Here is a 13,670-nt window from a genome sequence, read left to right on the forward strand (position 1 = left end):
TACAAGTGCATTATATCCAATGGGGCTTGCAGTGATGGAGTAACCTGTCCGTAGAACTCTAAACAAGGCCATCAGTTGTTAGCAGTCTACTCCACAACAATACAGTCCAAGATCATCCAAGAATAACAACCTATAAATAAAGTAAAAGAAATGATAATTACAAGATAATAGCATCTTTTCATTAATAAATCAACTAACCAAAGTTATGCATCACTCTATATGACTGTGCCCTACTCCCGTAATGCACTGAATATTGCAACAAATGTTTATCAAACTTTTTCCACTCATTTTCCCTCTATATCTCCTCCTCTATATTATCATCATATCTGATAGAAGAACAGTGACTCCTTAATGTTTCACACAATCTTTGAGGCAATAGTCATGCCTTTTCTGTAAATGGAAAGTCTTCTTTCCTTTATTTAATCTCAGAGCCCAACTCACGAAGGTACTTACATGTAGTAAAGTTACGAGTGTGGAGTCTCTACACTCCTGGCACAGTCTCCGCACTCGTGGTGGAATCTCTGCACAGGGCACTGCAGAGAGTGTGCCGTGCAGAGATTCCACCCCAAGTGCGAAGAAACCATACTCATCACTTTACTACATGCATGCAACCTCCTACATTGGGCCCTCAGTGTTCGTACTAGTATTGCTATAGATCAAAATTCTTGGTTCACATTATTAGAATTAAAATAAAGTTGAAGGGGGTATATACCTTGGAATCTACCATATCCTGTTCACATTTCAACACTTTTCCCTGGTTACGTTTCCAAATTTGCCTATTAGATTATTGAATGTCAAAATGACTTTCTCACATGATGCTATACATTACATTTCCGCCACACTCTCATCTAATGTCAGTAAAGATGGATACAACCAGTGCGGAAGGGTGCATATCCTGACCATTGCTAATACTGTAGCTAAACACCTTCTAATGTGGTTATTCAATCCCACCATCTCATTCATGTCATTTAGGAGGGCAAGGGCAATGCTGTATGCGTGAGCCATTTATATTCTCTAATTGGGGACATATGCCTTTCCAATAAACTTGTATACAGGGGCAGTGCCAGAGAATGTCTAGGTTATCACATCCAACTTGTTTACATCGCCAACAGTTAATTTGTGTCAACAATCTTGCCCTATGCAATTATACACATGATCAGTGCCATTGTACATTTTGAAGTATAATTTAAGCCTAGCTTCCCTTATGCTTTTTACAGTCTGTATTCAGAAGTGCAGATTAATCACCTGTAGAGTATTTTCTACCCAGTATCCTTTGCCTATATGTAGTTGATATTTCCAGTGTGGAAGAGGAGAAAATATGTAGGCCCGGGTGGAGTTCACAGAGTTCTAGGAAGTGACCCAAAAACTCTTGTCACGCCACGTGAAGTTCTGCAAGCTGCAGAGTGCATTTGGTCACACCGTTCGCATTAAATTTCAGCGCGGGGCATTTGTCCCGCACTGTAAAAACAGCACGAATGGCACCATGTGCAGCGTAAGAGGGTGCTACTTCTTTTCTACCACATAAGTAGATTTTCTACTTGAGCGGCAGCTTTTTCAATGCGAACCGAAAGGTTCTCAATGCGAGCAGCCACGACGACCATCCGTGACCGCCCACGTTGAGAAATCTGATTGCCCGCGTTGAGAAATCTTGCCCGGAGGTGGATTTTACTGGTAAGCATGAGCGAGGAAAAAACTCCAGTTTTTTGGAACTCTGTGTTCTCCGTGGGGTGAGGAAACTCTGCAAATTCAGCAAAAAGAGCAGAGTCCACCGCCCAATTCTAAAAATATTTGGGAATATATGGCTATAAAGGCCAGATACTACCCCATTGTAATTCCCTCATGTGGTAAGGTATTTGTAATAGGCAATATGAGCATTGACATTTGCACTGTTCTTAGCTTGTGTGTCAGGAAGCAGGTAAGTTGCCTATACTGCCATGCATAGGTACAATTTAGTCCAAAGTAATCTTTAGGGTTTGGAATGACTTCAGGCCTCTGCTGTCAAACAATTGTTCCAATCATTACTCCATTGGATTCCCAATTCTTTAGTTAATGGCAGTCCCACCCATGCACATTTCAGCATTATTCCATGGATTTACAAATCATGGTACCCTGCCACCACCACTCTACATGCTACAACTCTGTTAAAGACTATAGTCCACTGTTAGACAAATGAGGGTGAACTTGGGTGCCCAACCAGATCACAGGAAAGAACAGAGAGAGCGAGGAATGGCTAGAGGCGCCTTTGTGTCTGAGGCAGCATCTCCAAGTGTGCATGTGTAAGAGATCTAGATGCTATGCCTTCAAGTTTGGGATGGGGATTAACAGATGGGAGTATTGCAACAAGGTGCTCATGACGGCCAAATGAAACATGAATCGTGTGTTGGCTGAAAAATGACTAGAATGAAAGTATGATGGGGTGCTGGTTACTGGTTCAGTGTTGCCGGGGATAGACACAACCCCCAGCCAGTGTGTGGGGTGCTTCTTCTAAATCTGTCTCCTATCTTCCAGGTCTGCAACAAGTGCTTCAGCAGCACCAGCAACCTCAAGACACATCTGCGTCTGCATTCAGGGGAGCGCCCATACCAGTGCCGGCTCTGCCACACCCGTTTCACCCAATACATTCACCTCAAGCTGCATCGAAGGCTGCACGAGCGCCATCAGCTGCGTCGTTGCCCCAGCTGTCCTCTGACCTATATCCATCGTGGCAACCTAGAGGTGCATAATCGAGGCAACTGCCCACTCTTACCATGCAGCAGTTGCCCATCTGCAAAACTCTCTGATGCCAACAGCATGGGCGACCAGTTCAACCTGAGCCAGGATGCCGCCACACTAGATGAAAGAGGGCTCGGCAACCACAGGGCAGCCCTGCTGATGGAGACACTCATCCTGAGAAAGATGGAGGCGAGCAGTGTTAGCAGGATGTGCAGGAAAACTCGTCCCATGCACTTCTCAAGAATGGCGCCATCTTGTTTCTTCTTGAAGCAGGAGGGGCCCCAGAGGCACATGCAGTTGGTTTAACTTGAAAATGACCAAACAGGCCTGGACACCACATTAACTTTATGACTCGACTCCTACCCCCTTAAGAACAAGACTGACTTATTAAAAGTTTGCTATGTTTTTCTGTCAACACCCTGTTATGGTTTTCCAGCCAATTCAGAAAAAAAACACCAAAACTATCTTGTGAAGGCGCGAAACAGAGGGGGGTGTGCAGGAGGCACACAAGTTCACCATAGGGGTGTGTCCCAAAATCACCCTCTCGCATGGCACTTTTGAACGTTAACACCCTCAGATATCAGCTCCTGCTATATAGCACTTTAACTGTTTATGTTGGTGCTAAATCACTTTAAAAATCATAGATCAATCCCCCACTCACCCCAAAACGATAATTGACCAGGATATACATGTGACCTCTAAATAGCACCTGGAAGTAGATATGTTTGCTATGGTAAACTAAGCAGGTGGGATGAGAGTCCCCTTTTGAGGTGGCTATGTATGTGCATGAGTGCATGCCTGTGTGTGTGCGTGTATAACTAGTATGGCCGAGGCTTGAATCAAAACTGACCGACTTAGCCTTTCATTATTGCCAGGAAAATAAGATGAGTGCTGCTGAATGAGGCATGAACAACAAAACGTTGCCCTTTTTTGAGTAGGGGGTTAAATTCCAATTCCTGACAGATCTTGTCATGTCAAACCTGGCAACATTTATTGAGAGATAATGTGAGAGGAACATCTAATACATTCGGAAAAAGGTGTGGTAAACAATGACTCCTTATGTATTTCACAATTTTCCCTGTACAAACTCGGGATAGGAAGTTTTTACTTCACACGTTAAATAACTCTCCCAGTGGTAATGGTACTTTCTGGTTGTAGGATGTATCTCACCCTTTACCAAGGCAGCCATTATCATGCCGTTAGAAGCATGCTGTTTTCAATATGATGAAGGGTAAAAGGAGCCTACAAGGGATTTGATTTAAAACTATCTTTTGTTCATAAAAGATTAATCAGGGAGTTAGTCCTTACGGAACAAACGCCTAAGTGTTGTTAGACAACATCAAACAATATAATATCTTGGCATAAATAACACGGGAGAACCTAGAAATATGAAAATATATTTTTATATATTGAATAAATATCAAGAGGAGTACAAACAAATGCCACTGCGTGATATTGACTATTCATCGGATGGCTGTGTGTCGGAAGCCAATATTGTGTGACACATGGTGGCACGTTGTGAGTTGGCGGCTCTGCCATACCCTTGTAGGCTCCTTTTACCCTTCACTGTATTGCCCACGCCTCCAAGGGTATATTGGGTTTCCCAAATTATTGATTGTTTCCAATATGAGGCACTAGGTATAATAAAATGTGCTACTCCTTTCCTTTGCATCGCTGCGAAAAGTGGCAACAGTCGTGTGATTTAGCCAAGAGAGAGAAAGAGTGGGTCTGGGTCAGCATGCAGCTTCAGAATTTGAAACCGGGGCACAGAACACACACACGCAGGACTGCCAGTGGTCATATGACCCATTGATATGAGTGGCTATTCAGCGGCTCCCTCTCTGAAGACAACAGTATTGCAGATCCGCCAACTCACAACGTGTCACCATGTGTCACGCAATATTGGCTTCCGACACACAGCCATCCGATGAATAGTCAATATCACGCAGTGGCATGGAATGTGAGCTAGAAACCCCTGCAGATCGATTAAGGAGTGTGAAAACACCGCAGGGCATCAGCAGCCTCAGCAATCTATTTTTTTTGGGTGGTGGGGGAGGGGGACAGGTGGGGACTTGGTGGGTGGAGGGATGATTGGGTATGGAGACTCCACCCCACCTCGCCCAGGCCCTACCATCGCCTCTCGCTGTGATTTTAGGGGCAGATTTATGATGCCCTTGCGCCGCAATTGCGTCACTTTATTTGACGCAACTGCGGCGCAAACAATGCACCCTATTTACAACGTGACGCATCTAGGAGATGCGTCACGTTGTAAAGCCCTGCGCCATAAGGAGGCGTTCCTGCGCAGGGGGGGGCGTTCCTGCGCAGGAACGCCTCCTGAAAGTGGCTGAGTGAAATCTATGAGATTTCACTCAGTCACTTTCAGGCCAATGCTGCGTCAAAACCCTGCGCCTGCTTGAAGCAGGAGTAGGTCTTGATGCAGCATTGTGTAGATGGGGCACCCCCGAGCCTTGCTGGAGCTGCGTCGCGCTTGCGACGCAACTCCAGCAATCCGCCACATTTCCGGCACAGATGCGTCACGCATCTGTGCCGTTTTTGCACCATGGTGCGCCGCATTATAAATGCGGCGCACCATGGGTGGTGGAGCTGTGGCGCACTGTGGCGCACGTTAACTGGCGCATCCCTGGGGATGCGCCAGTTAACATACATCTGCCGCTTATTTTTTAAGTTAGTAAATCTGCCACAACAGTAGTACTTTCCTCAAACAACCTTGCCCAAAAAACTCGGCAGAAGTGCGCATCTCACAATATTACGACCCATCTATATTAGCACTAACCATTTAATTCCTTGATCTAAAAGGACATTATTTCTGTTAAAATTGAAACGCATGTGACCATGGAGTATGTTGTCGTCTGTCGAAAGACAATACGGTGAATAAATATCCCTCAAGTTATCGAGTAATTGAAGCAAAGAGCGGTTTGGGCAGTTATATTAGGTCAGCAGCTTAATGTGAAGCGAATGCCTCAGAAAGTCATTAACATCTCTGTGTTGTGTGTGATGCGCATTTTGGGGCTCCTTTAATGAAGCAAATGAAATACTGCACTTTTATTCATTTTACGTTTTTAGTTTCATTGTTTTAAGTGCAATAACTTTGGATTTCATCCTACAGATTACTTTTTTTGAAGCGCCCGTTTAAATGAATTGCCCCTTTATGAGAATCGACCAACCACGTTTTCCTTTTACGTCAGCCGCCTTCTCTTGAAGCAACAGGGCCATCAAGTGGCTATTATGGACAATTACAACGAGATGTACATTTAACAGCGATCTGCCGCCTTAAAAGTAAAACGTCCCAGGCAGCAACCTGAGGCTGAGACAAGGGGGAGAACTAGAAGTCTTACTTTATCAGGGTGTTTAATGAGTTCAACAATATGAAAAATGCTGTGCTGAGTGCTAAAGACTCTGTAGGGACAACTGTATTGAGCCTTGTATTATAGACAATAGAGACAGGCAAAGCAAAAAATTCAAATAAAGCGTAAACCAGAGAAAAACCTTTGATTCAAACCAAAGACCAATAATGTATCATTCTTCTGCCTAACATTTTTCACTGAGCGGGAGGAGGGGACGGGACTGTGTGGTGAACACGGTTTGTAATCATTTTTTTTTTTTTTAGTTTTGCTGTTTTTGCAGCACTCACTGTGACCCCTAACGTTTGTGCGCTTCAAACGAGCAACAGTTACATTACACAGGGGCACATTAATGTTTTTTAGGCACGAAGAGATTCAGTTACTTGTTCATTATCAGAGGATGGTGAGCCGACGCCGAGACTCGAACATGGTTTTCCAGTCCCAAAGTGGACATCTCGGGCCGTTATACCATATCGTTGATCGTTTCAGTTTGCCAGCCGATATCCTGAGGTTATTTAGCATCCCGGGATTTATCTACAGGCCTGTTGCGCTGCAGGTACATAATTTTTTCCCATGTTAAAAGTGACGCAGAGGGGGCGCAAGGGTCTTGTAAATAAGCCCCATCATCTGTGAAGAGGCTCCAAATAACAAGCCGGAAAATCACTGTATTCAGGGGGCTCCACCCCACCTATTGATCTACTGGGTGACATCAGTTCATCATTGGGTAAACATTAGAGGGGAGCAGATTATCATGAGATGCACTGTGGTACTGTGTGTGTTGGCAGGTATTGGACACCTAACTACAGATGACATATAACTGTAAGAAAACTGCTAAAAACAAAAATAAATAAATAAACCAAAAATGTTTTTGACCAGTGTTTCAATTTATTAACCCCTTGGGCGCGGCCACGATTCTTCGCCTGTGCGGCAGTATCGCGAGTGGGCGGGTTTATGACTGCCCCCAGCCGTCATCAGCACACGAGCCCCGTGATGTATGACGGCTGGGGGCCGTCATCAGCATCGAAGGGGTTAAATAGTGTTAGGTTACTGTATTGGTTGACATTTAAAACATTTTGCAGTTTCTAAATATATGTTGATGAATACACGACAGAAAACCTGAAAATGTATAGCAGGCATGAGGCAAAAATAAAGATATATTTGGACATGCATTATTTGAATCCGCAACAAAAGTATTTTTATACATGAATCAAGATTACACTCTATAAATTGTTTTTTTTGCATAGGTACAGTTAAGAAAAATGTGGTATAGTCACATGAAGTTGTTTGCCCAGCATCACATAATTTGGTTTAGTGCTGAAACTGTGATATCAGGTCCCACAATCTGCAAATCACACCTTTAAGTTACCTTCTTTTGTCACTGGGGAGCAGGGTTAGTAATATTTCACACAGGACAACAACCAAACTCACTGTGCTGTATTGCTTGAGAGGGAGAGATAAGGACAGTGCCATATCTACTACGATATGGCACTGCTGCTCTCTTCTAAAATACTGACACACTTTCAGACTGTCTAGTGCTGCACACAGACCTTTGAACCACGGGGCAAAGGTGTGTGTGATGCATATTATAAGTTTTGTACTGAAAGGGTGCCCTTCCAGTACAAAATACTATGCTCGGACACACTTTAGAACATTTTTTACTGTGTATGTGTGTTGTACAGAGCACAACATGTGCAACGCTTCTATTAATTTTGGAGAAAAAAACGTTTCTACTACCTTGAGCCTGCCTTAAGGAGACAAACCCTTTCTAAACTCCCATCATGACACTGTAGGCACAGAAATGAGAGAGGCAGAAAGTAGAAACAAGCATTTGCAATTCAATAGGTCTCGCATTTATGCAAGTTTAAGCTGTTGGCATTGTAAATAACAATGCCTTATTTATATTTTAATAATGAAAACAAAAATGAAAGGCATTGTTATTTGCAATGTCAGTAGCTCAAACTCGCATCAATGCGAGACCTATTGCATTGCAAATGCTTGTTGTTTATTCCCCTCGTGTTTATTTATTATTGTTATTTTTTGTTTAATATATCCGAACTCGCCCAGAAGGTGTCTGGAGCTTTACGTGAGCACCGGTTACATTATAGAAAAACACATTAATTTTTAGGCACTAGGAGGTCCAGGTGTTAGGCGTCTAGAGTGCATAGGGTCTACACCCTGTGCATGACCTGTCTGCATAGTGTCAGCTGGGAGTATTCACAGAGAAAAGGGCCTGCTTCTGGGGAGTGCATAGGATGGGGGGAGGAGGAGCTGTTAAATGTACACAGTAATTTCTACAAGGTGTGCTTAGCATGCCCAGGAATGCTCCTGGGGTTCTCACTTGTGTGTATAATTTATAAGATGTACAGATGGTGCCTATAAATGTGTGCACTGAGGAGCTATGAATCACCCATATAGTGCACGTGAGGTGCTCTCCCGTATTTTTGGAAGACACATATGGCGCCTAGAGAATGCAGGTCATGTATGTATCCACTCTATAGCTGCACTTATGTGATGTATTCAGAGTAGGGGAACTGTGGCCCTGAGCCCATGGCCGGAGTCTTGGGGTGTGGGGACGGGTCAAAGATGTGGCTAAAAAATAATACACAGGAGGTATTGTGTTATCTTTCAGGTGAATGCCTAGAACGGATAAATGCACCTTGAAAGATACGGAAAAATAAATTAATGTCAAACCAATCAAAGGGAAATGCACTGTTTTATGATCTGAAGCTTCAGTGGGTGAATGCGACCCCTGCAGACCTGCAGATGTGTGACCACAGTCACATCCATGAATCCTTCCCCGCACCGGGGAAGAGTGACCTGTGCACTTATCGTGCTACGAGGTCGTACTCTGGGAGGAGTGTGACCCTTGCGGATGTCTGTGTGCCACTAGAGAGTCACATCTGTGAATCCTGCCCTGAACCCGGGAAGAGTGACCTGTGCACTTATAGTGTTGCGAGGTCGCACCCTGGGACATAATGCACTCTGTAAATGTAAAATAGTATTAGACGAAACATTAGGCTGTGCAAAGTGTGTTAAAAATTTCATGTTTTAGATCACAGAAGTCGTTTGTGTAAATGTCCCTTAAAAGCACCACTCCAGAGCTCCCTGGTAACAGCTTTGGGTTCTTCTAAAAATAACACATTTTAGGCACCAAGACGTCTCAAGTGACTTCATCAATCAAAGCCTGAACCGGCCCGGAGCAGCCTTTACATTTGCTGAGTAGCCTATTCCTTAAAAATACCTTTCTCACAGACACTCGGGTGAGAAGGTTGCTTTCTGTTTAGCCATCTGTACCTCTCTCGCCCCCCCCTTTACTTTCAGCAGGGCCACCTCAGTGTCACATTAACCACCCACGGACCATTGCTTTTCACCAACAAATAAGGGGACTGGTTTGTAAAATTTAAAAAAAAAAGAAAGGACCCGCCGCTTTCTATTAATGCAGCCCACCTCTACTAGTTCCCACAATATCGATAATAACCCAATGTATATAGCGCTTTATAACACGCGTTAGTAGTTTCTACGCGTTGTGAATAACAGGCTTGTATTACCAAATGTAATAGGAGTCAATGTACCGACCTGAGCGTGTCTGTCAGTGTTCAAAGAAATGACTTCAGGGCACCGTGGGTGTCAACAGCGTGCGTTCTACTGACGGAGTCATCGAGGATGCCCCACGTACGCCTGAGGGCATGCACAGCGCTTCTGATAAGGGTCATGCACATATAAAATGCCGACTGGGTTCCTGAAGGGGTTCTAGGCAGTATGTATGTGCGTGCCACTGGGACCCCATGTGTAGTCACCGGGTCTGTGGCGCTCGTTAAGGGCGTGTTTATAGGGTCCGATATTGTTTGTGTAGCGAGGGGTCTATAAGGGGTCACCAGGGCAAAGGGAGGGTTGTGTTATATTTAACCTTTGCAACAGAAGTGTGATGAAATGCTCCCTGGGGTGGGGATAGAGGGGACACCCCTGCCCCCTGGTGTCTGGGTCCGCACCCCTAGAAGTGAAGGTCTGCCCCCCATCACCCCCACCCCGCTGAGATGCCAACCTCCCTCACGGACCCCTTCCACCGTGAGGTGCATGTCCCCACTCTTTCACGGCCCTACCCACCCATCCACCTCTCTCTCACACCTGACTGTGTCCTTCGCCTCACCTGCAAAGAGGGTTAAGCGCCTGGTTTTCTAGGCGGAGAGGTGGGCGTCATAGAAATATCAGAAATAAACAGAAAACCCATAATTTATAAATAAACAGACTCTGAGGGACCCTGTCCGTGGACCCGTCGGAGGGGCAGTGGGGACACACCAGAAGAGCCCTATCTACCGGCACAACACACACAAAGTACGGGCAATAAAACGGGAGGACCCGGGTCACCACCCTACTGCATAATTATAAACCACAACATATCATAATAATACAAATTTGTTGCTTGTCACAGCACTTCCCGCCCTTAAGCCGCTTCCAAGCACTGTAATAAGCGGGTGTTGATCTCCCTCTATGACTCTCGCGTAATGTGAAAAATGTGCGTATTTTACCATAAAACAGTCAATAAATAAATACACTGTACACCGTGGGGGAGCGGGAATGACGGACTGAGAAATATAAAAATATCAGGTTTTAGAAAAGACAGTGACATCATAATAATTCAAATGAGTTGCTTGTCACAGCGCTTCCAGCCCATAAGCCACCTCCAAGCACTGTAAGTAGCGGGTGTTGATCTCCCCCTTTGACTCTCACATAATGTGAAAACAAGATGTCAGTGTTTAGTTGCTTCGCCCCGTGAAATGGATTAAAAAAACATAATGAACAATGCCGCGAGTGGTGTGCGCTCGCCACAGGAGACGTGCTTGTCCGAAACCACGTGACGGCCTATTGGTGTCTATTACGCGCACCAAGCGCGTAATAGACACCATTAGGCCGTAGGTGGAGCAACACGCCCGCCTTTGGCCAATTGCGTGCAGTCTTTTATAAAAAGACGCACGCAAAGGCCAATGGGGTAGCACAAAAGGAATTGCACACATACGAGCGTGCGCGATTCCTAGGTCAGTGCTAAACCCCGTTTTTCCATTACAAAATGCCTCGCGCTGCGCCTGACTGCTTCGCAGAGCAACGCAGGTCGCGAGACCTAACAACAGGTGCATGGTCAGAGAAAAATACATTTGTGTCTCCTTTTTTCATCATTTTTCAATATCTCACAGATTTTTATCCATGGACGCACTCAGACTGACTATATTAAACCAAAGGGCAAAGGATTATGATACAAGAAACCATGAATTCGTAGTTATGATATTTGACTCACAGAGACTGTAGTTTACTGAGTTCCATAGTAACAGCAGCATTAAAGAGCCAGTCGGGATGCCCAGTATACCACAACCCTGCACCCTAAGGAAACCAGCAACTGAATGAAAAATGCTGATAGTAGTGGAGCTGAAAAATAGAGGTCTGAAGAGAGTGCCCATAAGATAAACCAACCAAGAACTGGAACTGAGGAGAGAAAATGGAAGGAACTGTAGAGAAACAACAGTACTGGCAAAGCTAATAGGTCTCGCCTATGCAAGAGCTGCTGACTTTGCCAATATGATTTAGCCATGTTGTACAACAGTGTGGCTGCTGTTTAGCATGGCTAAAAGTTTGTGGTGTAGAGGAGAGTGGTGTGGTGTGGAATAGAGTGGAGTAAAGTAGCATAGAGTTGAGTGGCGTAGAGAGGATTGGTGAGGAGCGGCTTAGAGTGAAGTGTTGCAGAATGTAGTGTCGTACAATAGGGGAAACATTGTTTACAACGCGGTGTTTACACCGCACAAACTTTAACACGCAGCCATTACAACGCAAGTCATTACTACGACTTGCGCTGGATGGTGCTCTTGGTTAAGGAATAGTGTGATTTTCTATTCCAACACCTTCCCTACTGTTACATGGGCTGGAGTTGGAATAGAAAATCATATTAATCCTCAATCCAACGCCCTCCAATGCAAGTCGTTGTAATGACTCGCGTTGTAAAAACCGCGATGTAAAGTACCGCGATCAAAATGATCGCGTTGTACTGTCATACATCCTACAGTAGAGTGCCATGAATAAGAGAGGAGTGTTGTGGATTATAATGGAGTGTCGTGGAGTAGAGTTGAGTGGAGTGGAGGGGAGTAGAATGGAGAGTTGCAGAGAGGGGGGCATAGAGTGGACTAGAGGGACATAGTGTGTTGTGACATAGAGTGAAGTGTGTTGTAGAGTAGAGTAGAGTGTTGAAGAATGGAGGGGCTTAGAGTGGCGAGGAGTGGAGTGTGGTAGATTAGAGTGGAGTAGTGTGTCGTAGAGTGCAATGGAGGGTCATAGAGTGTTGTGAAGGGTCATGGAGTGGAAGGTTGTAGAGTGGACGGTCACAGAGTGGAGGGTGATAGAGTGTCATGGAGTGGTGTAGAATGGAGTAGAGTGGCATAGAGTGGAGTAGAGTGGAGTAGAGTGGAGTAGAGCAGAGTGTAGTAGAGTGTTGTTGAGTGGAGTGGCATAGATTGGCGCAGAGTGGAGTAGAGAGTTATGTTGCAGAGTGGAGAGGCATAGAGTGGAGTAGTGTTAGAGTCAAGTGACGTAGAGTGGAAGGGCACAGAGTGACATAGCACAGAGCAGAGTAAAGTGTTGTAGGACGTTATGTGTTTTTTTCCTCAGACTTTCATTATCTATTCCTAACCTTGCTGAAAAGGTTTTTTTTGGGTAGATATACATTCTTTTTTTAGTAAATTCAGCCTTTACCAGCGCTTTAAAACTAATAAAATGTATGTGAGACAAAGGCTATGCAGAGATAAAGGGCACTTTTGCCGGGTGGTCATGGGGAATCCGAAGAAGAGGTCATGGGGAGAGGGGCAAAAATATTGCCACACAAGGCGCCATCAGTGCTAAAGCCGGCCCTGCCTTGGGCTGCTGGTGCATCACTTTTAGCATGGGAAAAAGTGACGTACAAGTGGCTTGTAAATAAGCCCCTGAGTCTTTTTACCCGAAATACAAGATGACTCCATGTCATCAGAAGCACTGGATCCTGGACTTTTGACTTAGAAATCAAGGCTATCAATTATGTTAGTCTACCTAGTAATATGGCCGCCAACCACCAACATGACAGTGCCCAGAAAATATTTGCTTGTCACGCAAAAGCCAGAGACTGTAAATAATTTCTGAGGTGAGCTGGAGTGCAAGTACCACACCACACATGTAGGCTGCACCCGTTTATGTACAGGTCCTGCTGCATTCAGAGCCTAATGATCCGCACAAAGCAGGAAGTACTTATTGACATACAGCCACCATAAACCAGCCTAGATAGGGCAGGCCTGTACTATCTCAATGCAATCTACAGCAACCACCCAAAAAACAATTGGCAGACCGCCACATGTAAAAAGAAAAAAAAACTACAATGTGAGAGGTTCTGAGAATGGAAAGTAAGAGAAAATGAAAGCCATGTTAGAAGCTCTGCATCAGTTCTTGTACAGTTCAGGGTTAAATTCTAGAATCTCTGTACCATGCATATAAACTACTGCAGAGGGCCTAGATTATGTGCCGTCACAGGCTACCAATTGCACAGTAACGCAAACCCTGTGGTTGGCACGTATGCAGCCAATCCTTTAA

General features: G+C 44.8%; 1 protein-coding gene across 1 annotated transcript in view; it reads left to right on the forward strand.

The window, feature by feature from the left end:
- ZNF683 (zinc finger protein 683) overlaps positions 1-3,035 on the forward strand; it is a 52,782-nt gene extending 49,747 nt beyond the window's left edge. The window contains exon 6 of the mRNA XM_086958911.1: positions 2,509-3,035. Coding sequence (XP_086815037.1) covers positions 2,509-3,018 — 510 coding nt within the window. The 3' untranslated portion in view covers positions 3,019-3,035. The remainder of the gene's footprint in view (positions 1-2,508) is intronic.
- Positions 3,036-13,670: the final 10,635 nt, after the last annotated feature.

Source organism: Lissotriton vulgaris, chromosome 2_1 (genome assembly GCF_964263255.1).
Source record: "Lissotriton vulgaris chromosome 2_1, aLisVul1.2, whole genome shotgun sequence".
NCBI classification, from domain to species: Eukaryota; Metazoa; Chordata; class Amphibia; order Caudata; family Salamandridae; genus Lissotriton; species Lissotriton vulgaris.